This window comes from Cyphomyrmex costatus, unplaced genomic scaffold (assembly GCF_001594065.2).
Source record: "Cyphomyrmex costatus isolate MS0001 unplaced genomic scaffold, Ccosl1.0 scaffold123, whole genome shotgun sequence".
Classification (NCBI taxonomy): Eukaryota; Metazoa; Arthropoda; class Insecta; order Hymenoptera; family Formicidae; genus Cyphomyrmex; species Cyphomyrmex costatus.
In genome coordinates this window covers 1,046,221-1,071,374 of record NW_017275207.1, presented here as the reverse complement: position 1 = coordinate 1,071,374, position 25,154 = coordinate 1,046,221, and the positions used below count along the sequence as shown (strand labels likewise).

Genomic DNA, 25,154 nt, shown 5'->3' with positions numbered 1-25,154 from the left:
ATAATATTCGCTCTTCTTCGTCTTCTTTAGAGCCCATAGATAGATTTAGATCCATTTAAGAACCACAATACCACAAATATTCATTTCGAACGCACACATACATGAAGCACATAGACTGCATGAATGCATTACGACGCATCAACGGTGTGCCGAAAGTCGAAATAGAGTCTCTAAGGCTGGAGTCACATGAGGTGTATTTGCCGCGTATCGCGTAATTACGTAACCAATCAGAAGTAATCTGTTGTGGTTTCGCGTTTTACTGATTACTGATTGATTACGTATGGTTACCCGATACGCAGCAAATACGCCTCATGGGACTCCAGCTTAAATCAGTCAATGAACACTAAGGAGTGCTAAGAATTCAGTACGGATAGTACAATCTAGGAAATTCTCAGTGCTACAGTGCTTTCAACTTCCAATGCAAGCATTACATTGGTTAAATCGGAATGACTTTACACGTAATTTACACGTTTCATGCGTAACTCAGAACAAATCCTTTATAACTTTTATTTGAAACGGTATTTTGTATCTTATGTATTTTCAAAGTATTTACCTGGGGAAATTAAAATGAAACACTCTATAGTACATATTATAAAAATAATATATATTATAAATATATTTATGTTATAAATGTGTTATTTATAAAGTTTACTCATGTTTTAATTCATAATAACTTTTTGGTGTTATCTCTATAAGACATAGGATAAACTTCAATTTTAAAAATTAAAGTATCGTGCTGCAGAAAATCAGTTATGTCACGTACACGTATAAATTCTACATAACCGAAGCCACGTTTATTTAATTCGTACGTGGGTTTTTGGAATGCCTCAAGACCTGATATTGACGATGTTTTTTCGCATATATTTTGTTCCGAATTTTGCGGATGTACTAACGCAAAAAACATTGTGCCATTAAACGGCCAGTCCAAAGCGTCGTCATTTTCTGATTTCATAATATGTAAAAGAAAAGACAGATAATCGGGATCCTTGGATGATATATTAATCCTTGCACAAATCTTATATCCATTTGGACTTGTATAAAAACCTGGACTATAGAACATTTTTTGAGGATCATTTATCATAGCGTCAAGTTTTTCTTGGAAAGATTTCAATCTCCATATATAAACTCCATTACAATTTCGTAAACACATAGCTGCGAGCTGATTTTTCTGATTAGATACTGTTATAGAGAGCTCCCGATTTTCTTGTTCCAAGACTATTATTCTTTCATATAGATTTCTAAAAACAAAATTTATATCTTTCGTATATATTAGGTTGTTTGGAAAGCTCGTTTCAAATTTTCTAACTCAAAATAGTATATTATATATTTTTTTTAATAATTAGCAATATATGATATCTATATTTGATAGAACAGTTTCAGCTTTAAGAATCTGATTTCTTAATTGTGGTACGATAACTTTTAACGGAGTTATAAGCAATAACTCAGAAACAAAAAATCGTAAGAACATTTAAAAAAAATTATTTTGTAGAGAAAGTTTCAAGCTTTCACGGTAAGTAGTCGAAAATTCTCGCAAATTTTTTGGGGGGGTACGTGAAAGACTCACAAAGTAAAAAGAAAGATTTTCCCTTTTTTTCAGCTAATAATTTTTCATATGTAAAAATTACCAAACTTATAGAAATTTAAAAAATATAGAAGGAACCTTTCAAAAGTAGAGATTTCAAGTTTTAAAATCTTTTTTATATAATTTAAATTTCGTTCATTTTTTACAAAGATGTATATATAATTTTAAGTTACAAAATTGAAACGAACTTTCTGAACAATCTAATATTTCAGCATATGAAAATGTAGTATTTTAAAAATCGTATTGAAATTACTTGAGCAATTGTTGCCAATCGGGAGAAGGCTCTTCCTTGTCTGCAACTTGTGTCCTATTTTTTACAGGATCCCATAATTTTGACTCCACAGACATTGCATTAGTGCCATTTTGTACTATTAGACAATTATAACAATTAATTTAAAAAATAGGAGCAATTTGTATTAATTTGTATTAATTTGATTATATCTCAAATATACCTCGAGGCTCTGAAATATCTCGTTTGTATGTGCATTGAGTGATATGCGTTTCCATATCCACAGGTGACAATTTTACTTGACAACCAAATTGCTGATAAATACAACTTGTACGTTTCTGAGATATCTCTCTAGTGGTGTAAAGATCTGGGAAAAGATTTTCAGATTTCAAAGGTTGACTATCAACTGGACAGCAAGCGCCTTCTTTCCTAATAATTTATAATAACCAGTCAACTTATATACAACTGTAGAATAAGATTTAAATGAAATACAACTTACTTAAGCCAAGTGTAAATACACTGAGAACAAAATTTATGGCCACAAGATGTTAAAACTGGATCGCGCAGCCATGTTAAACAAATGGGACATTCAAATCTAGGCTCTACATAGCCTTTGATGCTCTCCTCACACTGCATGCAATAAAATTATAAAGACTTACAAAAAAATGATACACATTAATAGAAATGTTAAAGGATACAAATACGTGAGTTTGTTTTTCTTGTTGTGATTAGTTCCACTGCTTATTAAACAGTAAGTAATTTCTTATTTACCAAATAAGCCAAACACAAACACAAATGAAAAAATATTTTCTATCTTACAAAATTGCAGATACGTACATTTTCGCTTTCCTCGGCGACTTTAGCAGGTTCTACTGAGCTCTCTGATGTTTCCATGATCTACAACAAGATTATTTTTTATTAAACTATTGTAGATAACAAAATACTTATCAAAGTAATTATTGAGTTGAGCTACATCTCTGATATCGATAGAATTAAGCTTATTTGACGTGTTTTTACACGAAATGATCGAATCTGGTAGAAAAAACTTCGTTCTACTCAGCGAATTGAGATATTAATAATTAAAGTTGACGACTATTTAGATTAGAAAACTTTCTTCTTCAATTAATGGTTTCCGCCTCCTGAAATTGTAGGAGGCCGATATGGCTAGATCACGTCTTATGAGAATTATGCAAAATCGAAAAGTGATGTAATGCCCGCGAAAATGGTGTGACCTGTCTGGACACGGGGCGTCTGCTACTTCTTTAATTAATAGCTCCCACCTCCTGAAATTGTAGGATAGGAGGTGAATACGGCGGCCAGGGATGTGGTCCACTTGACGCTAGAAATGCTTCGAAGCTTTTAATTGACCAATCAGAAGAAAGAATTATACTAATGGGTGGTCGGTAGCAGTAGTAGATGAAACTGTAAGAGTAAAAAATTGACCAATCACAGTCGAATGTGAGAATAATCGACTGTGATTGGTCAATTTCTTATTCTTATAGTCTCATCCACTACTACTACTACCATCATAGATCATGCATAATTGATCGATCAAAAAATGCTTCAAAGCATTTGTAGCATCAAGTGGACCGTAACTCATATCACGTTTTACGAGAATTATGCAAAGTCGAAAAATGATACAATGTCCGCGAAAATGGCATAGTCCGCCCGAACACCGAGCATCTGCCCGGTCTACGACGTCTTCATGCCACAAGGATATCCATCAGGACAAATGAACGGGTCGTCCAAATTCACGGTACAAACAAGTAGGATACAAATGCTTTTGAAAATTGAAATTTGTCCAATGAGAATAAAGGAATTTTAGCTTCTATTATTTTTATTGGCCAAATTTCAATCTTTTATAATCTTCAATCTCAATCATTAATGCGTAGTCTGATTTCGGCCTTACTCAGCAACACTTTCAAAAATATACAATTATATGGCACCTGTACCAAAACGCGTTCACCGTGGCCGAGTGATCCTCCAGAACTGGGTCACCTGAATAGTCGCTATATCGACGAAAAACAGCAACACGAAATAAAGCTTGACTTATTGATTGACAACATACATGCGCATTGATTGGTGCGCACGATTCAAGAATTATAAATGGAGAAAGAAAACGCATACCCTGGGTGATCCCATCATGTAATGCGTCGTCTATCGTATGTACATACACGAAGTAAGAAGAGTAAGAAATTGACCAATCACAGTCTAATGCGAGAAGAATAATCGACTGTAATTGGTCAATTTCTTGAGCTCCCCCCAAACACAATATGATCGAACAGCGATAGCGATAGGAATAACACGGTTTCAATCTATCAGAAATCGGTTACACCAGAATACACAATTTCTGATACATTGAAATTGTGTTATCGAAATATTTATAATAATAATCGCAAATTTTTTTATTAATTGTCAATAATGTCGTCATCGTTTTTCAATTATCTCTGAGCTCCTAGGGCTTCATTGGCTGCATTCAGCAGAAAAAGCAGCTTTGCAACTGTTGTAAAGTTCTTTAGTCTTTAAAGAGTAGCAAAATGCATTTATATACCCAAGGAATGGAAGAGTTACTTTTACAGTTACTTTTTATAATAACGTGGTAACAATGTTGTAATTTGTTATGACTGTGTAATAATAACTAACTAAGCTCTTTAGCCTTTTAAGCGTTTAGTTAGTTATCATTACAGTTATAAAAAATTGCAACACTGTTACCATATTGTTATAAAAAGTAACTGTAAAAGTAACTTTCATTTTCGTTATTATGTTTATTAAACAAGCATTCAAACTTAGAGAGTGGAGATCGCCTATATTTTCTGTAGTCAATTTTATGTGTACCAAAAAAGTACCACACTTTCTCTCGAAAATATCTATTCTTTTCTTTCTGTAAAAGTATTACACTAATTCTGTTGGGTATTGCTCTGCATTTTGAATATCAGGTAATTTACTACTATTAACTGTTATGCTCAATAAATTCGAAGAAATATTATTAGAATTAGAATTATTAGGGAATTCTCAAGTAATACATTTTTTTTTATCAATACTGTAATTTTATCATTGCTCATCTCTTTAGATTTAAAGCTATCAAAGTTTTCAATTAATCTTACTTCAATCTTCAAATTTTTGGTTTCTTAGAAACATTATAGATGTAGAATTATCAGCCTTAGATTCGAAAGAATATTCTCGAGATCTAGTATTCTTTTGGGTAAGTTAATCTTGGACGACATAATCAAACAATAGAATGATGAATACTAATTGTAAGAAAAACGTATATACACTAAGATAGCAAGATATAAATAACATAGGCACACATAATAAATTAAAACATAAAACACGAAAAATTAACAAGATGTATACAGAAATAATTAACAAATAGTAAATAATATTAATAATAAATTAATAAACCAATAACTACACATAATATCCCCAAAAGAAAAAGGAATATAAACTAATGCACTCAGAAATTGAACTATGCTTGGCAGCAATATATAATAAACAATATACATGATGAGAAACTCATAATGGAGCCAATTTTAATATGTTAATTGAGCTTTGACTCACTTCTAATCCAGACGTAACTGTTTCTCATCTCAAGCGTCGAATTATTTGGTCTTTAAGGATATAGCTCCCAAAAGTTCTCGTGTGAAATAAAAGCTTGTCCGTCACATCGATCAGAATTCCTCAGGGTGAACCAGTCGCCAGCGAAGAATATTGTATATATCTCAAAGGTAATTATTCAGTTTACGGCCTCTGCATCTCAAAAATTAATAAAATTGATCTTATGCAACGCATTTTTGCATGAAATAAAAGAATTTGACAGAAATAAGCGTCACTTTGCACCGCGAACTGAGATATTAAGCATTAAAATTAACGAATATCGAGGTTAGGAAATGTATCACAGTCACAGAATCATGAAGGAAGATATAAGGAGACTCCACTCAGTCTCGCCAGTCTACAAAACATGGACCCATTTTAGGTTTCGAGTTCAGTTTCCGATTCTCAACACTCGCAGCGCTCGTGAATTTAGTAGTGCTGTGCATATGGGGGGGGGGGGGGGGGGGGGGGAGAGGGCGAGGACTCCGAGGCAAACATGGTGGAATTATACAAGGTTATGGACCATGGTATAATTAACAAGGTATAGCCATCAGAAGATGCGCAGTAGACTAAAAGTATCGACCAATCAGAAGGTAGCGACATATCGGTTACATATCTGTAATAAGACTATTTAATAAAATAATTACGTATTTACCAACTTACTATGGAACAAAGTTTATTTAATATCTCTTTTTAATTCTTGATATTTGTTTTAACACCTCCTACAATCGTACAAGTAGTATCGAGTTTTCATAACCATAACAGTGCAGCTGTTGCTGACAATAAGAAATAAATAATAAATAAAATTGTATTCGACATATTTCACTCCATTACAAGTAGTAATAAGTTTTTTTATTATCATCCGTATAATGTATATAAAAAGTTAATTTATTTTTTGGACAAAATTAATTGTCTCATGCCTCAATGTACTACAATAAAAGATGTTATTTTGTAAACGGAATCACTACAAAATTGTTACTTCAATTCAATCTATTCTATTACTTTTAATTGCAATTGACTGGAAACTACATTTCACTGATTTCACTCAATGTTGCTTATAAACATACTTACATCAACTTAAAAACATATTTATCTCATTATTTTGGTGCAATTTATTATTATTAGATTTTTGCACTGTTATGTTACATTGTAGAATAATGAATACTACGTTAAAATTTATCGCTGCTGAAACCGAGTTTGAATTCGCGCTACATATCGTCGCTATATTGGGATTGGTCGGCGATGTATCCCCACCCTGCGCTTGGCTATACCTTGTTAATTATACCATGGTTATGGACATAGGAATATAGGGACCGATTGGCGTAAAGCCCATGGCACATAGAAAAACGTAAGGCCGTAAACGTAATCCATTGATTGGTCCATTGACTCATGCATAAGAAAATGGACCAATCAAATTGTTTATGTATATGGTTTATGCGTTATGCAAAAGTCTGTGCTCCCCGCTTAAGACTGCCGCACACACCTTCCGTAATTTGATTGGTCCATTGACTCATGCATAAGAAAATGGACCAATCAAATTGTTTATGTATATGGTTTATGCGTTATGCAAAAGTCTGTGCTCCCCGCTTAAGACTGCCGCACACACCTTCCGTAACAGTAACCATAAGAACATACCTTAAGAATTAGCCAATCACAATCGAGAATTCTTTTGTACTCTTAATTCTGATTGGCTGATTTTTACGGTATGTTATGGTTACTGTTACGGAAGGTGTGTGCGGCAGCCCTAACTGTCAGCCAATCATGACATTCATTCATTGGTACTAAAAATGGCTGATTAATAGACGATTGGTGGATTTCATAGTTCGTCTGCAAACGACGCCATTTTTAGTACTTTTCTTAGTAGTTTTGCGATACTTTTACCGGTTGCGCTTCTTTGATATCTAGGGACTCTAGTGCAGCCAAGAGAAAACGCTACAAGTCTGTTCTTTTTAGCTAAAGTTCCTGGGTTCTTACACGATTCATCTTTTCTTTTTTTCTCTTTAACATGATGGAAAAGGAAGAAAGATAAGCCGTGCAAGTTTAGCTAAAAAGAACAGGCCTACATATGTTTGATAACATTAACATTCGTAGATGATACTGATGATAGGTAATCGGTGTCTAAATATTTAGGAAAATTAAAAGATCATAATGCCTAGATCTTGTAGTATTAAAAATTGCAAAAGTTCAAAACAAAAGAAGGATTTAAACATAACATTTCATAAGTAAGTGTAATTAATTTGATTTTATTATAGAGGAATTCAAGGCTTTACCTTTAGTTTTATAACAATTTTTACATGATTTTCAATATAAATCAAAGTTCAATATAAATCAAGTAAATAATTATATCTTTGGAATTCATAAAATATTCTTTAAAAATCTTGACAATTGCTCACAGATGTGTAAATAATAAAATAAAAATAATTATGAATTTATGTAAAAATACCTCACACTTTACAATTTAACTTTCCTTATATCTATTTTTACCTGATGGATGTAAACATGTCTGTGAGAACCCTTTGCCTAAATCTCAGTCTCTACATTATAATTATTTTAAATTAATTTTTTTAGATTTCCATTTAAAAATGAGAAAGTTATGAAATATTGGGTTGCGGCTACAGGTCGAAATAATTGGTCTCCACATTCAGATGCTCGAATATGTGGTTTGCATTTTGTAAAGAACGATTATTATAATGACATAAATAAAGCTCAAAAACGATTTTTAAAACCAGATGTAATACCAACACAACATGTACACACAACCATATTACAAATATTCGAGCAAGACACAGCGGATAAAATCAGTGAATGTAAGTTTATTTGATATTAAATTATAATGTCAAAATGTATATGATATTAAATAACAAAAAAATTAGAATATTATATCTTATAACTTATACTGAAAGTTGATAAAATACAGGACATATAGCAAAATAATAAAGTATTTATTTTAGATAAACAAAATGATCTTGTTCCTACAGTAAATCTGAGTGATCAACAGACAGGAATTTATGAAATTACAACGATGTTGATAAGTATGTATGAATTTTCTTAAAGAAGAAAACATTTATGTGAAATATGAATCAGACTATTGTACCTTATATACATATATTAAAAGTTAATAAAATATACAAAATAGAGAATACTTTATATATTCAATATATATAACTATATATACAGTTGTAAACAAAACAGAAATGTTTATTATAGATAATTCAAATGATGTTATTGTAAAAGAAGAATGGACTGATGAACAGATTAAAAATGATGAAACTACAACAATGTTCCAAGGTATGGTAAAAATTTTTTTAAGGAAGAAAACACATTTATGTGAAATGTAAATTAAAATATTCTATCCTATAAATGTGATAAAAATTAATAAAATGTACAGTATACACTATATACATACATGTAATTTACATACAGTTATTATACAGTTATACATGTAATTGTAAATTTAAAAAATGTTTATTATAGATAATCCAAACAATAATATTGTGAAAGAAGAATGGACTGATCAACAGATTGGAAATTATGAAACTATAACAATATTGAAAGGTATGTATAAGTTTTCTAGAAAGAAAAACATATAAAATGCAAATCAGAATATTATACCTCATATAAGCTAAAAATTAATAAAGTATATAGAACTAAGTATATTTTATATATTTTTTATGTCTAACCAATATACATATAGTTCTACAATATACATGTAGTCTTAAACAAAACTAAAAATATAAAAATATTTATTATAGATAATCCAAACAATGATTTTATTATGAAAGAAGAACAGACTGAGCAGATTGAAAATCATGAAACTACAGTGAAATTAAAATGTATATATAAAATCTTTTTAAAAAGAAAAAAGCAATATATATATATATATTAATTTACTTATTTATTATTTAACAATTTATGATATATTACAGGTTCTAATTGTTCAAGTGATAATCTATTGTTGGAAAATGAAAAATTGCGAAAAGTAATAGGAGAGCTAGAAAAATTACAGGAAGAACGTCTAAAACAGCAGGCAGAAATGTTTCACACCTTAATGCGTAATAACGAAGCAGTATTAAAACAAAAATTAGAAAAGATTAGAAATAAAAATAAAATCTTAAACAAAAACATAAAAAGAAAAAAAGAAAATATCATTAATTTAAAAATGTTATGCAGAATATTAAAAAGTAAAAAATAATTATAAAATTAAAACTCCTTCAAATCTGATTTTTTAATGGAACCATCTGGAAAAAATTTTTTAATTTAATTCAAGGATATTTTAACAAGACAGAATAATTTAACTAAATAATTTCAATGAATAACATCTTCAAATTTGATGTTTATTACAATATACACAAAATTTGGGTTTAATTAATGTAATAATTTATTACTTTCTTTATTATTATATTGTCATTGCACTATTTTTTTTTACTACATACGGATACTAACACTGTGATTACGAATTACAGAATTGGAATATAAAAGAGGTAAAAAATTGTTTTACAATTTGCTGTTACTGTTCTACTTAAAGATCTAAAGTAAAGCATATGATCGGTTAGCATCCACTTGAGTATTCTGTTTTTGTTTTCCACCTTGATAAAATGTTCCAATAAATGAAGATATTGCATTATGTTTAACATGCAGAATTGTAAAAATAATATATTGTAATTTATAATACCTGTAAATTTTTTAATTTACAGATATAAATTACATTTCAAAATTTACTATACAAGTTCTTATTATGACTTTCCTACTAGAGGTAACACTAATGCTGAGTAAGCAGAAGTGTAAGTACATAATAAACATGTTTGTTATTTGTTACTGAATACATAGACACTGTTTCATATGCTTCTTTTCAGCAATATATAGAAAACATTATAGTTTAATACAATTGTAGCAAATATAAACATTCGATTAATCATGTTGAAATTGACTGTAGTTTTTTCCAATCTCCTGTTTATTTAAATTTTAAAAATATTCTAGTTTTTTAAATTTTTTCTTACTATAATAAAAATATATATAATTGTTCGTGTTTGATGTATTGATATTACGTATACTCTTTATTATGACGTCGCAGAAACGGACACCATTAGTGGAAAATAAAACCACCATGCAAAAAAAAAACAAGAAGACATGAAGATTTCGTTGCTGATGAAAACGTGTATTCGGATGAGCATCATTTTATCTTTTTTTTTTTGCCTACTGTACCTAGACGAGAAATGTTACATGAGATAAGTCTGTATATATTATTTATAATTTGCTACGGCTCTCTGTCGATCTCATCATACGGATTTTATAAGTCACTAATAATTGAACAAACGTTGCCCGTGTGAAAATTACGAATTAAACAGACATGGTTGTGTGGGCGAATTCGAGTAAGTTTAGTAGTCAGAGGATTTTTCAATTTTACACATACATCACACACACGCACACAGAGGCACAGACTTACTACTAAATCACTTCAAACTTTCTTATTAATATAATTAAAATGATAATATTAAAATAACTATAAGAGGTGCAGACAATAGCGGCAATTAGCAACTCTCATTTATTGAGCTAAAATAAAACTACATCTTGAAATCTATATAATTCTGACAATTGCATATGTACCAAAATAATTGATTTTATTTATAAAGATGTAAACGCAACTATTTGCAGAAAGTTAAACACGCTGCTAAAACAAATGCTAATTTCAAATAGTTTTTGTATCTCTTGAATAAAAAACAATTAAAGAAAGCATTCTATGAAACATGCAAAAAATTTGATTATTGATGTAATTAATGTAATTTATAAATAAATTTAAAAAATTAATTACTTTTAAATAAAATATTTAAAGATTCTGTACAAATTATAGAAATGATCAGAAAAAGATAATTTGTTTTATAATCATTTGTTTTAATAAATATTTCGCGTCGTAATTGCGAAAGAAGAATCTAATTAAAAATTATATCTTCAATATTAAGTAAATAATAAGTAAACTCATTTTTTTTTTATATTGCGATTATTGAAATGTGATAAATTGTAATGCACGACTTTTTATCTCACTCTAACGTTGACTGAATTATTGTATATTCACAGTTTCACATTATTACTACATCATTTATCATTTTTTATAATTTGAGTGCTAATCTTTAAATACTCATATATTACACTTACCAGGTTTACATTAATTAAAATTAACATGAATATAAATCATACTTGAGAAGTTTCAAAATTAAAAAAATGTGCTTCTTGAGTAATATATGACGAGAGATCATTTAACACTAAACTATGGATCTCTGTATAAGAAATTTCTAAGAAAAATAGCTGGAGAAAGACTTGAGAGAAATGCATGAATCAGTTGATCGGTTTTATTGGGTTTCCTTCATAAATAATTGTCACTTCCCGTATTTACTTTCAACCATGTATGCAATAGCAATATATACATAAAACATTCATAATAATGCTATTTGCGTCACGATGAAATTGATAGCGATCTCTTTGCAACATTTCTCTTAACTCATTATTTATTAGAAAGTAGTTATATAATTTCTGGTTGTGCAAACAAAATAGTAAGTTAAAATATCATATCAAAATAATTTTACTGTTAATAACATAATTAAAATAATTTTCATTTTGTTAAATTTTAGATATAATTTTATATTTTACTTAATTAAACTACTTAAATGAGTTTTGGAAAAAAATTTTATTCTTTGATACATTATAATGTCGGTTTTATAGATTCGTCCTTATGAAATTTTATTTATATTACTTAATGAGCTTGTATTTCGCATGATGAATTATTTATGAAGACATTGGATTTTGATTGTCATTTATATGGTCTTTGACAATAAAACTGTATTATCAAAGATGTTGGAACTGTATGTTAACAAACATCAATCGGTTATCATGTATATCGCACAGATATCTACCTATCACACAAAAACAAGTCTGAGATACGGAAGAGTATTTTAAAATATTGTAACTTTAAAAAAATATTTTTATACACGGTATCAAAATGGATTTTTCGACGATTTAATTCAAAATAACAATCTTAGAAAATTTAATTCTTGAACTTACTGTATTAGTTTGCAACACATTATATTTTAGATAAATATTGCTTAAATTTTATAAAAATGTATTTCTAATTTTTGTAAATAATATGTAAACATAATATGTATTAAGATTAAAAAAGTATATTTTATAAAATTTAGATAATTATTAATCTAAAATATAACTTTATAGTGCAATTAATACTGTGAGTCTAAGAATTAAATTTTTGAGAAAAAATTTTGTTTCGTGTGTGAATTGAGTGAACTTATTAATATGTGACTGAACTGTATGATTTAAATATTTAAAATTAAGAAAGTATAAATTACCACTTTGTTTTTAAATTAATGATAGAGAAAATTAATTTCTATTTACTCATTGATATAATATGTCATGTGAAATTTAATTACACATGTACGAAATAATGCGTTAATAAGCTCATAAAATTAATAATTATATCATTCTTGACGATAAATAAATGCCACCTGCAGTAAACGATCGTTCAGCATGATGAAGGCACATTTTAATTCAGAAATCATAAAACTATGTTTATAAGATTTTTATTGTGAAATTTTAATGCTTATAATATTTTTTTTTATTTTTTGAGGCAGTTCTATCATAGCATTTTGCAATATTGTGAAAAAGAGAATATGTGCACGTGCACATAGCGGCTGTAAAACGAAACTATAATTACGTGCAAACGATGTCGATAAGACTAACAAGCAATTCTTCGCTCGGATAAAGAAGCATTTTCAAATTCGAACTTTACCACTTGCATGACAAACAAATTTCAGTGTGGTTGTGTAGCTTAAAACATTTATAACAAAACGTTCGTAACAATAAAATAGGGGGAAATTTCTTGAAACTTTAGATAATTTTCATTTTACAAGTAATAAGATCTTGATTCATATATTATCTTTCATCAATCTTAATCTTATAACTATCAAAGCTTCATCGTTTTGACTTTTGTTCAATTTAATTAGGTATGTATTTGTTTTGTGCAACATAATTCCGGCTTTCATTTTGTTCTACTTGTTTTTTATCTTTTTATCGATAAAACGAATGTACATCTTTTTCAGGAATTATTTTACTTTTACATCTTTTTATGGAAGTTTAAAATAATCGTAATAATGCTCTATATATACTTAAGGAAAAATTTTAGTACATTAAAATAAAAAATAAAATTCTTATTCACATCGTTTTGAAATCACTGTCAATAATGCTTTAGTTTTTTTAAAGCATAATTGATTTTGAAATCGCGATGTAAATAAGGATTTTATTTTATTATCTCTATTTCAATGTACCAATTTTTTCTTGAATGTAGCGTTGTTGTTTTATCATCTCATTTTCGATTTCCATGAAGAAAGTATATATAAAAAAATGTAAAAATAAAACAAATCCCGAATAATTACGAAAAAAATATTATCCTGCTTTATAATATTAACAACACACACAAAGCATTATTAAAATCTATACATATATATGTATATATACATACATATTTTAGTAATGCTTTTTTAAAGTTAAAAGAGACATAAGACAACTTTGCAATTGTATAGAACTATACTATAGGAGACGTTTAATCTTTGAAATTTTCTGATAACAGTAGATTTTTATCGAGATTTTGATAGTGAGAATCAGGCCTAAATGTCCCTGGATCCTTGATTATCTAACGTGTAGTCATTACGACATTCAAGTTTTTTATTTAATCATTCGAGCAGATAATCAGTGAGTTATCGGCTACTGCTTATTTTTGTGGCCATCACAATGTGTTGCCGATATAATCTACGCGTGATCGGAGACAAATGTTAGTCGCACCTTCGCGATATGCGCGCGTTGTGTGAATTCGACTCTCTTTGAGAACCTCTTTGGCGGAAATTTTGTATAAAATAATACGGAATGTCAATATATAGAATGCGATAATTGTGTTCCTCTTTCCGAGAGTGTTGATATTGTCACAAATATCCTCCACAACTGACTGAAGTTCAAAGGTCAATATAATTTCTCATTATCATAGTGATAAACTTCACAAAAGAGTATTGAAAAATATCCATACATGTACGTACATACATATATGTGTATAAATACAGACATCATTTTTGCACAGATCACGAATTATTCGTGAAGAATTGTTCACAACAGTTTACAAATCAGCTGCATATTAAATACAGTAAACTCGACATTTTAAAACACTGAATTAGAGAACGTAATATTAAATGGCAATATATTACAAAAAAGTGTTATCGCGCTTATTACTATATTATTTGAATAAGTCTTCTGATAAGATAGCAACAACCATGTTTTAGAAAATCTTTCAGTTTGTCTTTTAATGGAGAGTCGGGAAAGATTCAACACGTAGCTAGAATCAATAGATCGCTCGGACGTAGCTATCGTAACCGTATCTCGGTAGTTTTGTCGCGCTTTTACGTTTTCATTGTGTCACAATTTAATGTGTTGACGTCGATTGTGGGAGCGGGAATTTCGTTGTTCAAGCCCATTACTGCGTCCGGATGTTCGCAACTAACGCTTTGACAGTCCCCCCTTTGGATCTAACGCAGACATGCCGAATATGGTGTACGTGTGACACGCTACGAATTGCACTCGTTTATGTTGTGCTTGAATGTGTCATTACGACGATGTATGTACACTCGAGAAATCTGCACGCTCAATCTAGATGAGTATCGAAACGAGCCATGTTGATACATCCCCTCCCTCGTTTTTGTTCACGTAGTCATGAATTTTTTGAGTGAACCCAAAATTGTGTTAACACTAAACGTTCTTTCTGTAAATAAAATTCTTCTTATTTAAAAATACGATACAATTCAAAATGTGTTACTCTTGTAGAAGATGTTTATTGTGATTTTTTTTTAAGTCTTAAGAACCACTTAAGCTATTTAATATGGACGAGTTAAGTTAATTTATCTTTGATTATTGGAGTAATTTTTATGTCTAATATTGTCTTTCGTGGTATAACTCAAAAATATATATATTTTTAATTGTGTTACTTTTAAAATACGCGAAAACAATATGTTAGTTACAGGTAATAGATGTCTGTAAATTTTGAAAAAAAGATTTTAGCAAAATATATATTTCGACGTATATTCGAATATAATTTTTTCGACTGAATATTATAAATTAAAAATAACCACAAATTAATATTTTACAATGCAATATATATAGTTTCCTTTAATGGAAATATGTTAGTTGTATTGCAGTCATAGATAATAGAGAATCGATTTCTATATTTAGGAGAACATAAATCTTTCGAAATTCATTTTCAAAACAGACTGTCGTCTTTTAACATTACTCTTTGAGCACTTGATTTAAAATTATATTGTTTTAAAACACGTTGTCCACACTCTCATTTTCGGTTTGTAGCAGTCAAACATAATTATATTTGAGTAACAATAAAATTGATAAATTGACTTCATACATTTACCTGACACGGCGCACATACCAAGTGGCGATTGTCTAGTCTCTTACTTTCGATTCACGAAATTCACTTTACACCGCGATATAACAGTAATGATTAAACGGATGCACGCATAGTTAACTATAAATTGTCTTGTCGAAGGTCGACGTCGCGTGAAAACGATCTTGCGTCGTCTTCTTCATCACGTTAACGTCCGGCGTGGGCGAGAGTTCTCTTCTCTCAGCGCTCTGAGATGAAATAGAAACTGACACCGTGAGATTAAAGAACGAACTTTTTAGAAGAGACAAATAAAAGCGACTTATCGACTCAACAATTATCTTCTGGCAAATAATCGTACGGTTAAACAACAGTATCATCGTGCAAGCACGGATTTAATATCAAGATCGAAATCAATCGACGTGCGAGTATACCAAGAATGCAGATTATCTGATGAAGTGACAGTAAGTGATGGTAATCGCGCGACTGTACAGATCATTTGCGCGGACGATTCATCACGAATAAATGTCGGTTTAAGGAACGAAAAATTAGTTATAGACGCACGAGTTGATGGATGGAGAACGATTCGACTTCGATCGGGTTCAACGGATAGACAACTGCGGGCATCTAACCGCTCCGTGCTCCAATATCGTTTTGCCCGCAAAACGTCGGTGACTGTCTCGTTCAGTCGAACGTCTACTTTTTATCGTTCTACCTGCGAGTATCTTCCATTATGCTTGAGAAACGTTGCTTAATTGGGAAAGAACGTGATATCGGTCATTCAAAAACAGTGTTTCTTTCTCTTCGTCACTGTGCAGTATAGTGAAATTTTACATCGAGCGATCTTGAACTCTTGCGGTGCGTTTGTTCATAAAGATTGTAAAAGGTATGTTTTATATAATTTTTTACTATACAGAGGCTATTTCAAGTTTTTATGATTAAACTATTTTCGCACGTTTTTTGAATAAAAATGAAAGAAAAAATTAATAATAAATGTACAAATCTGTAAAAGTTTTATTTAAAAGTTACAATATATATATATTTAAAATGTGTGTATGTGGAAATAATTTATAGTGAATTTATAGCGGATTTAGTTATTAAAATTTAAAAATCTTGCTGCTTAATATGTACTAGTGCAATAAATATTTTAAATATAATAATGCACATTTATGTGAATAAACATATGTATATACATATACATATATCATTATATCAATATCAAAAATAATTCAAATAACATTAAAATTTGGTTAATTATTTATAGATTACAGTAAGACTATTTATTGTCCATAGTTACTCGTCAACAGTAATCTTTTTCGATTTGATTAATTAAGATTAAAAGTAATCAAAGAATAAATATATAAAATAAAAAAAATTTTATTGTATTAATAATTTGAAAATAATAATTCATTTGTATATATATAATTAGATTGCAACTATTCATATTTTATTTACTGCATTTTCTGTTATTATCGTACACAAATTAATAACATAGTTAATAGTAGCATTATAATTTCAATAAATTATATCGCTATTATGTTACTAATAAATTTAGATTAATAACATAATATCATATTCGTTATGTTTGTTTAAAAACATCAATTAATTGTGCAGATGTTACGCACAATTTTTTGTCTAAAATATATGAGCACATAAAATGTGCAATCACTAATACTATCGACGCGCGATTCAAATGGGCATTAAACCGTAATCTATAATGGGCTAGTTTTAAACCTATATATCTTGAAACTTATTACTACTCGGAATAACAAATGGCAAATACTTGGTAACTTATACTTTCGTAAACTTTCTTCCTGTGATTTGCAAATTTTGAAACACTTGATGTCTTATTTATGATTCGCGAATTTTGATATTCGTAAATTTTTTTACATAAAGAGTAAACCAAATTTAATCCACTTTATATGAACCTCGAAACTCAAACGATTGTTAAACAATGCTATAAGGGATATTAATATAAAAAAATTTTTAATGAAAAATATAACAGGTATTTTTAGACAAAATTTAAAAATAGACAATTTTTATCCATTTTTTGCATCTGCATCCGTTTTCAAGAAATTTAACAAAAATTTCTTTTGATAACAATTTTACTTTAAAAAATAAATTAAAAGTAGGTGTAGAAGGATGTATTCTTTAATACGTTGATTAAAGAACCATTTTTACTAATAAATTGACTTATAATTAATATCTGACTGTTATAAAAAATGTTATGTCTTTTACAAATCTATTGTGGTCAGATAATGTTAGGAATTTAAATACTTTAATTTTCCGTAACTCTAAAGCTATTATACTTAAATTAAAATTTTTCTGAAATTAATGTTCTATTATGTATATTATTGTTTGGCACACAATTAGAACGTTAAGGACTACAAAATAAGCTTAAAAAATCTGTTTTGGGATAAAAAAGTTTATTTATGAAAACGTTCGTTTGTAGTTGATTAATAATGCATTTCACTGGCAGAGCTAGTGCGCACTCAGTGTACTTTAATGCCTTTGTACACAAATCGACATAGGGCCAATTTCACCAACGTCGGTTAGACTAACCAACGGTTAATTCAAATGGAATTATCCAATCGCATTTGTCTTTGACCAGAATGAACAAATCACGATTGACACTTTAACTGTCGGTTAACTTAACCGACGTTGGTGAAATTGACCCATAGAAATATATGTTTAATAAAAATAAGAAAATGATTAAAATCGTAAAATCTTCAATATATTTTATTGTGTTATTTGACAAAATATACAATAAGCATTTTATCAATTAAGATATCTTATTTTAATATCAGATTAGAGTAGTGTATAACGACTTTAATGTGCACTGAGTGCGCACTAGCTCTGCCAGTGAAATGCGCTATAAAACTGATGACTAACAAAGCTCTTGTTTATTGAATGTTATATATTTAACATTTATTTTTGTCTCTCTACATAATATATATTTTTCGATCAATTTTATGTGCTTGCAAAATATCTCATAAAGTATAAATAATAATCTCCCCTTATTACTGAGACCTCATTTCTTTATCTATATGTCATTAATATAGAAACATAACTATAATAGTTTTAACTTTTCCAATTAATAAAAGCAAATGTATAAATTGAAAAGCTTCAATTAAATTCAATTTTCTTTTGTATATAAATTGACCTTTACGATTTATAAATGCACAACAAATTATCATTTCAAACAGATAATTCTATTATTCTGCATATTAAAATCTAAATTAATTGTGCTTTTTATACAAAAGTAAGCTTCTTATATTAATTTAATTTGCGATAAGGTCAACAAACTTTTATAACAGTGAATATATATAATAAATTTCGCTTCACATAAATGTTCGAAGAATGATCGAAGATATATCTCTTGTAAATTATCATAAGTAAAGTTTATGTGAAATGGAATACGACTGTAGGTAGTATGAAACAATAAGTTGTGACAGAATATCGTATAACTATAAAATAACAATAATCCTTATGTATGAGGTATCACTATAAAGTAAAAATGTTCACATAACTTTGCAGGCAGTCATGGCTGTGAAAGAGTGGTTTAGAAGACTTCAACCGATGCAATTGTACCTCGTGCTATTCTTCACTACGGCTTTTTTTTTGGTCGAGATCGTTGCTAGTCATATAACGCATTCATTGACGCTCCTTCTCAATGCTTATCACATGCTCTGCAATATCGTAGCACTTGTCGGTTGTATTGCTTCGATCAAGGTAAGTACGAAATATCCGCAAAATTCATATGACCATTCATATGATCATTCGTCAGTCTCGCTCATGAAGTATAGTCTAAATCTATGCACATGCTGCTAATCTTGAAACTAGTAACTATCGTTCATCACATAATCATTATAATGTACTTCTTGCGACTATAACTTTTCATATCATAAATAAATATTATCAAAGCGAAACTTAATTCTTCTCTTGATAATTTTTTATAAATTAGGACATCTTAACACCTATAAATTGCAAGTATCGTATCGGTCTATCAGATCTATAATACACTAATTTCAATGTAACACTTTTTTTACGGAGGAAGGAACTAGTATGTTTATCTTACAGTTATCACAATATTAAATGTATTGATGAGCGAAAATTATCATTATTTTTGGTTGTGCAACCTTAAGATTTATTCTACAATGCTAATCACATTTGTTTACCTATGTATTATATCTAGAATCTAGATATGCGCCTATGCATATGTATCCATTTATTCGCCGCGATTTAGCATGCAAACACAGATAAAGAAGCCTTTTGTGAGATACTACTTTCCGTATCAATTGATATATTTTCAGAAAAATACTAGGATTTAAGAATGTTTGTAATACTTTAATTAGTGGGTCAGATTCACATAAAAATGCGCTTCATCCAATCTTAAATTCAACGTGCACGCAACATGTAATAAGTTGATAAAGAACCTTAAATGATTTTGTGTTAGTAAACTTTTAAATATTTTCTCCATGATGTGATTTCGTAATTATACATTGCTTACAGTATAGTTATCGGGAAAGGTACAGCAACAACAGTAACTGCAATTCACTAGGTAATTCGTCCATTTGTATTAACGGTGAGGATCAGGGTTCTGTTACGTCTTTATCAACAAAGACGAAGGTACGTTCAATAATACTCAAAAACAGAGATTAAAAAAATCTTTTCTGTAAAATTAAAATTGTGCGGAAGAATTATATTGAAGAATATTGCATCTTGTTTGTTGAAAATAAATACCTATTCTCTTACATTTTTATAATGTAAAATTTTTTATTAAAATTTAAAGTATACTATTAAAATGTATTATGTTTTATAATGTCTTTTCATATAAGTATTATATTAAATAAATTAATTAGATATTATTTTATAACTTTATAATAAGAATATGATGTATAATTTATAAGAAAACCTTTTTATAATTTTTTTTAAATAAAATTGAGACAAAAAGGAAACTTATCATTTTCAATAGAGGAATCTTTATAAATTTTCTTTATTCAGGTAGACAGAACTGTTACAGATAATCACCAGTAATAAAATCTTGTTTACCGTAGGTTGGAAGAATATATTGGTAGCTTTTTATTAATTTTCTGTTAAATATATATAATCGCGGCATAAATACGAAATCTCGTTTTACAGGAATCATGGTCGGACAGAAGAATGAAAAACACGTTTGGATGGGCTAGAATCGACATTGTTACGATGCTCGTTTGCTGCATTTTCCTCACTTCTTTCTGTTTCTCTTTGCTCATGGAAGCATTACAGACATTGGTGCATATCGATCATCTAGATGAAATGCATCACCCACTGCCAGTATTGTGTATCGGTGTTTCCGGAATACTTCTAAATGCCTTCTGCTACCTTTTAATTGGGGGATTCACTTTTAATCAGGGCATCTTTTTACATGTCACAAAAAGCGGTGACGTAATATTACGCAGGTGATTTTTATAATATAGTAGGTTTTTATAATAAATTCCACAATTTTTATCAAGAAATGTACAATAATTCGGAACGTTTAAATACTTTTTACAATTCGTACTGATTAATTTTGTACTGCTCCTTATCATATACAAAATAATAAAGTTACACATATATTTGTCAATTTTCAAAATGTTGTTAAAATGTATACATATTCTATATAGATTATGCTAAAGTTCCTTAAAATATTTTCTTGCGCAAATAGTGAGCATTCTAAAGTCTGAAATATTTTTTTACATATATTTCTATCAAAGAAAAAAGTTTATTAAAATTTTAATAGAAACCGGTTCAATATATTGTTTACTAGTGACACTCGACATTTCAGAAATGTGAGTTTAGAAGAAACAAAGGATGGTGAGGAACAACTATCTGCAGAGACTAGGCGAAGTCCGTTGGCGATACCAAAAAGTGAAGGTTTAAGAGAAATTTATCGAGATATTCTCGGGTGTGTTTTCGTCATATTGGTATCAATTTTAGTTTATTTCACCGAATCTGATGTAGCCAAATACGTTGATCCAGTCTTCGCAATTGTTTCATCAATTTTGCTATTTGTTCTCTGTTATCCTTACAGTAAGTATATTTAATATATTTATTCCAATATTGTACATGTACGATAAAAGAAAAGAAGCAAAAAGTAGCATAAACGATACATAAATAGCATATTGTATATATATATACATATAACAATACTATATAAACAATATAAATATATGTATAAATAGTAATACAAAGTGAGATAAATGTTGGTAATATAATAAGTTAAAGTATTATTTCACATTATGTATCTTGTATTCTGTGAATATTGTAATTTTTGAAATGCTTTAATTTGTTTCTTTTGTTTTAATACTTGTATTTTCAGGATCTCTAGTATTTTCTTATTCTTATTTTGTTTTATAATTTTTTTACAGTGAAAGAATCAGGCTTGATTTTACTGCAAACAATTCCGAATCATATCAATATTGATTGTCTCAAAAGAAAACTGTTGGTAGCTTTTCCGGGTATCGTAAATGTTCATGACTTACATGTATGGCAATTAGCAAAACATCAAGCTATTTGTACGGTCCATATTGTGTTCTTGAATCCAATGGTACACACGAAAATAAATTTTATAAATTAAAATAATTTATATATTTAATGGAAATACACTGGAATTTCGTTACAGCGAACTTCGAAATAGCGCGAAAAATTCCTTCCGTGCTAAAAATAGCATGAGTAAGGGAATAGTAATAGCCACTAAAATCTTGAATTTTATTTTAATAGTTTGGAGTGAAGTAAGAGCAACCTCGTCATAGCGTTCAGAGTTCAGATTCCCGAAAGAAGACCATGCGCTATTACGAGGTTTCAGTGTACATTTAATTGTTGTTTAAGAAAGAAAGATAGTTTTATTCGATATTTTTTTATTCTTTTTAAATGAAAGGTATAAATTTTCTTCATTTTCTCTTTTCTTTTTAGGTTTATGCTAGCATTACAGAACAAGTTACTGCCTTTTTTGTCGAAATGGGTATTACGCAGGTCACTATACAGCCAGAATTCCATAAAGTATGAGATAACTTGTTATAATACATCATTTTATATTTAAAATCGTTTTTATTGAATAATAATTTGTATCACACAGATGAAACCGAATACGGAGAAAACCGATTGCCTTATTACATGTCATGGGGAACACTGCAGTTCTTCTCAATGTTGCTCGCGAGAAAGCTTTTTGGAGGACGCATGCAAGTCAGTGAAAAATGTGCACACCATCAACAGGAAACCCGATAAAAAAGAGAGGATACCAACTGCATATGTGATTAGTTTGAAAAAGTTTACTATTAATGAGGAAGAAACCCTAGAACGGACTGTAAACGATCCAAAAGCAGAAAAATCTGTACCTAAGTCAACAAACGAAAACGCATGTCACTCGAACGATAAACAAATACAAAGCATTGTAAATGGAAATTCTGAAGATTGTGCGATAAATCTAACCGATCGAGTATCTACAAATGTTGATACCGATCGAATATCTGTAACTACTGATAGCAATCTAGACCACAGCGTCGTATCTTAAACTACTTATTGTTCAGAGACAGTTAATTGTTTCAATCTAATTTTTTAAATCTTGGCATTGTCTTACCTGAAAGAGATTATACGTGACGTTCAATGGACACCGTGATTTTTAAACTATTTTCATTTAAAAAAAATTAATAGATAAAAATTTATCAATGCTTTCGTAACTACACAATATTAAATATTTGAAATCACGTTAGTATTGAGAAATTAAAATCACTGTAATCTTTTTTATAGATCGTTTTGCTAATTGCCATACAGAAATCATATTTTTCCTATTTTTTATGTATAAGTATCATAATTATAACTTGATTGAAAAAGAGTGTTTACTTCAAAATTTTTATTAAAATTTAGACACTTGAAAAAATTGCAAAAATTTAAATTTTATGCTCTATTTTTTACTGCATGAAGCTTGTTTTCGATTATACTAAAAGGAAAATGTAGAATTAGAAAACAATTATTTGATATAGTTAGAAAATTATTGTTTGAACCATGATATACGTAAGGATGTTTAAAGAGAAGACTGCAAAATAGTATTAAGTTTCTATGGTTATATAACACAACCTGTTGCAATAAATAGTTTTGTAATAATCTCGCAAACATTTGGATAATACATGTGTGCTATATATAGTTATTAAAGAGAAAGAGAGAAAAAGAGTGACAGGGGGGGAGAGAAGCGTAATACTGACCTTATTAATTGTGCAAGAATTTATTTCTTTAGCATGAATATTCTTTGAATGAACAAAACAATGTTCATTAATCGATCAACATTATTATACTTATTATATTTATCAATGGATAAATCACGTAATAAGACATACAATACTCGATTTCTCGAATGGTAAGCATGCAAGAATAAATTCATACATTAAGCGTAGCATGTATGATTTCTGTGTTTATTAAACATATACATCATATTATACAGCTATTTTCTTACATAGACTAAAAAAACTCAAAAATAGATTTACAGCTATCTTCAGAAGAAATTATGTTAATTTTATGGTTATCTTTTAAACAGATTGCATGCATCAAGCAAGCACAACAGTATGCATACATGCATGCTTATCATTTAAGAAATCGAATACCGTGTTATTTTCAATTTTACTTTCAATTAATAATTAAACATGACACCTTTATGAACAATATAGTGGTTGAACAGTCTACAGGAAATATTAAAATACTTTGCTAAATATCAATTTTTAAATAAATATAAAAATTGTCAATTTATAAATATATATCAAATGCTTAAACAGCATACATTTTGTACATTAGTTAAAAAAAATTTTAAATCTATTAACATTTTTTATATTTTATTATTGTAACTTCATTTATAATTACTTATGTATAAAAGGTGTAGATACATATACAAGTTACATACCTACACAAAGTATAAAATTCACGTTTTTAAAAAAATTCTTTCATTATTATATGATATGTATTTAAACACACGAATTTTAAACAGTTAGGTAACTGATTAATTTTAAACTCTTTTCATAAAAAAAACTGTTACAATCAGCTCGATATTTTGATTTTAAGACACTTATCTCAAAATAATTTCAAAAAGCTACAAACAAATGTTATCATGCAAAATCTAGATACCTTGTATATTTCAGTAAGAAATAATATTATTTCAATAAATATTAGTTCATAACATAAATAAATATTAATAAGAATAATGTGTTCCACTATTTTACAAATATAAAATTAACATAATAATTTTAATGTTTTTTGCATGAGAAGATTTTGCTGACTGTTATTAAATAAAATATTACTTTACTTCGTTATATTTT

At 28.9% G+C, this 25,154-nt stretch overlaps 3 protein-coding genes across 5 annotated transcripts; 2 read left to right on the top strand and 1 right to left on the bottom strand.

Moving 5' to 3' along the window:
* Nucleotides 1-640: 640 nt before the first annotated feature.
* Nucleotides 641-5,654, bottom strand: LOC108781077 (TNF receptor-associated factor 6-A). Of its 3 annotated transcripts, none has more exons than XM_018548953.1 (6): nt 5,370-5,654; nt 2,649-2,708; nt 2,311-2,441; nt 2,035-2,240; nt 1,836-1,950; nt 641-1,238 (listed from the first exon to the last, which is right to left on the bottom strand). In XM_018548953.1, the coding sequence occupies exons 2-6, from the start codon at nt 2,703-2,705 to the stop codon at nt 665-667; spliced, it is 1,083 nt and encodes a 360-aa protein (XP_018404455.1). In that variant the 5' UTR covers nt 2,706-2,708; nt 5,370-5,654; the 3' UTR covers nt 641-664. The 3 variants fall into 3 exon arrangements, with proteins under 3 accessions (XP_018404455.1, XP_018404463.1, XP_018404471.1); XM_018548961.1 differs by lacking the exon at nt 5,370-5,654 and adding an exon at nt 3,758-3,787; XM_018548969.1 differs by lacking the exon at nt 2,311-2,441 and having other exon boundaries at nt 5,370-5,389.
* A 1,896-nt stretch (nt 5,655-7,550) lies between these two features.
* Nucleotides 7,551-10,533, top strand: LOC108780611 (uncharacterized). The gene is made up of 7 exons (XM_018548379.1): nt 7,551-7,624; nt 7,971-8,209; nt 8,354-8,434; nt 8,610-8,690; nt 8,877-8,957; nt 9,329-9,468; nt 10,474-10,533. Exons 1-7 carry the CDS (start codon nt 7,551-7,553, stop codon nt 10,531-10,533), a joined length of 756 nt encoding a protein of 251 aa, XP_018403881.1.
* A 6,123-nt stretch (nt 10,534-16,656) lies between these two features.
* ZnT77C (Zinc transporter 77C) lies at nt 16,657-23,463 on the top strand. Its single transcript, XM_018550281.1, has 8 exons — nt 16,657-16,720; nt 19,372-19,566; nt 20,347-20,463; nt 20,977-21,275; nt 21,641-21,885; nt 22,224-22,402; nt 22,768-22,854; nt 22,931-23,463. The coding sequence occupies exons 2-8, from the start codon at nt 19,378-19,380 to the stop codon at nt 23,363-23,365; spliced, it is 1,551 nt and encodes a 516-aa protein (XP_018405783.1). The 5' UTR covers nt 16,657-16,720; nt 19,372-19,377; the 3' UTR covers nt 23,366-23,463.
* The last annotated feature ends 1,691 nt before the right edge of the window (nt 23,464-25,154 follow it).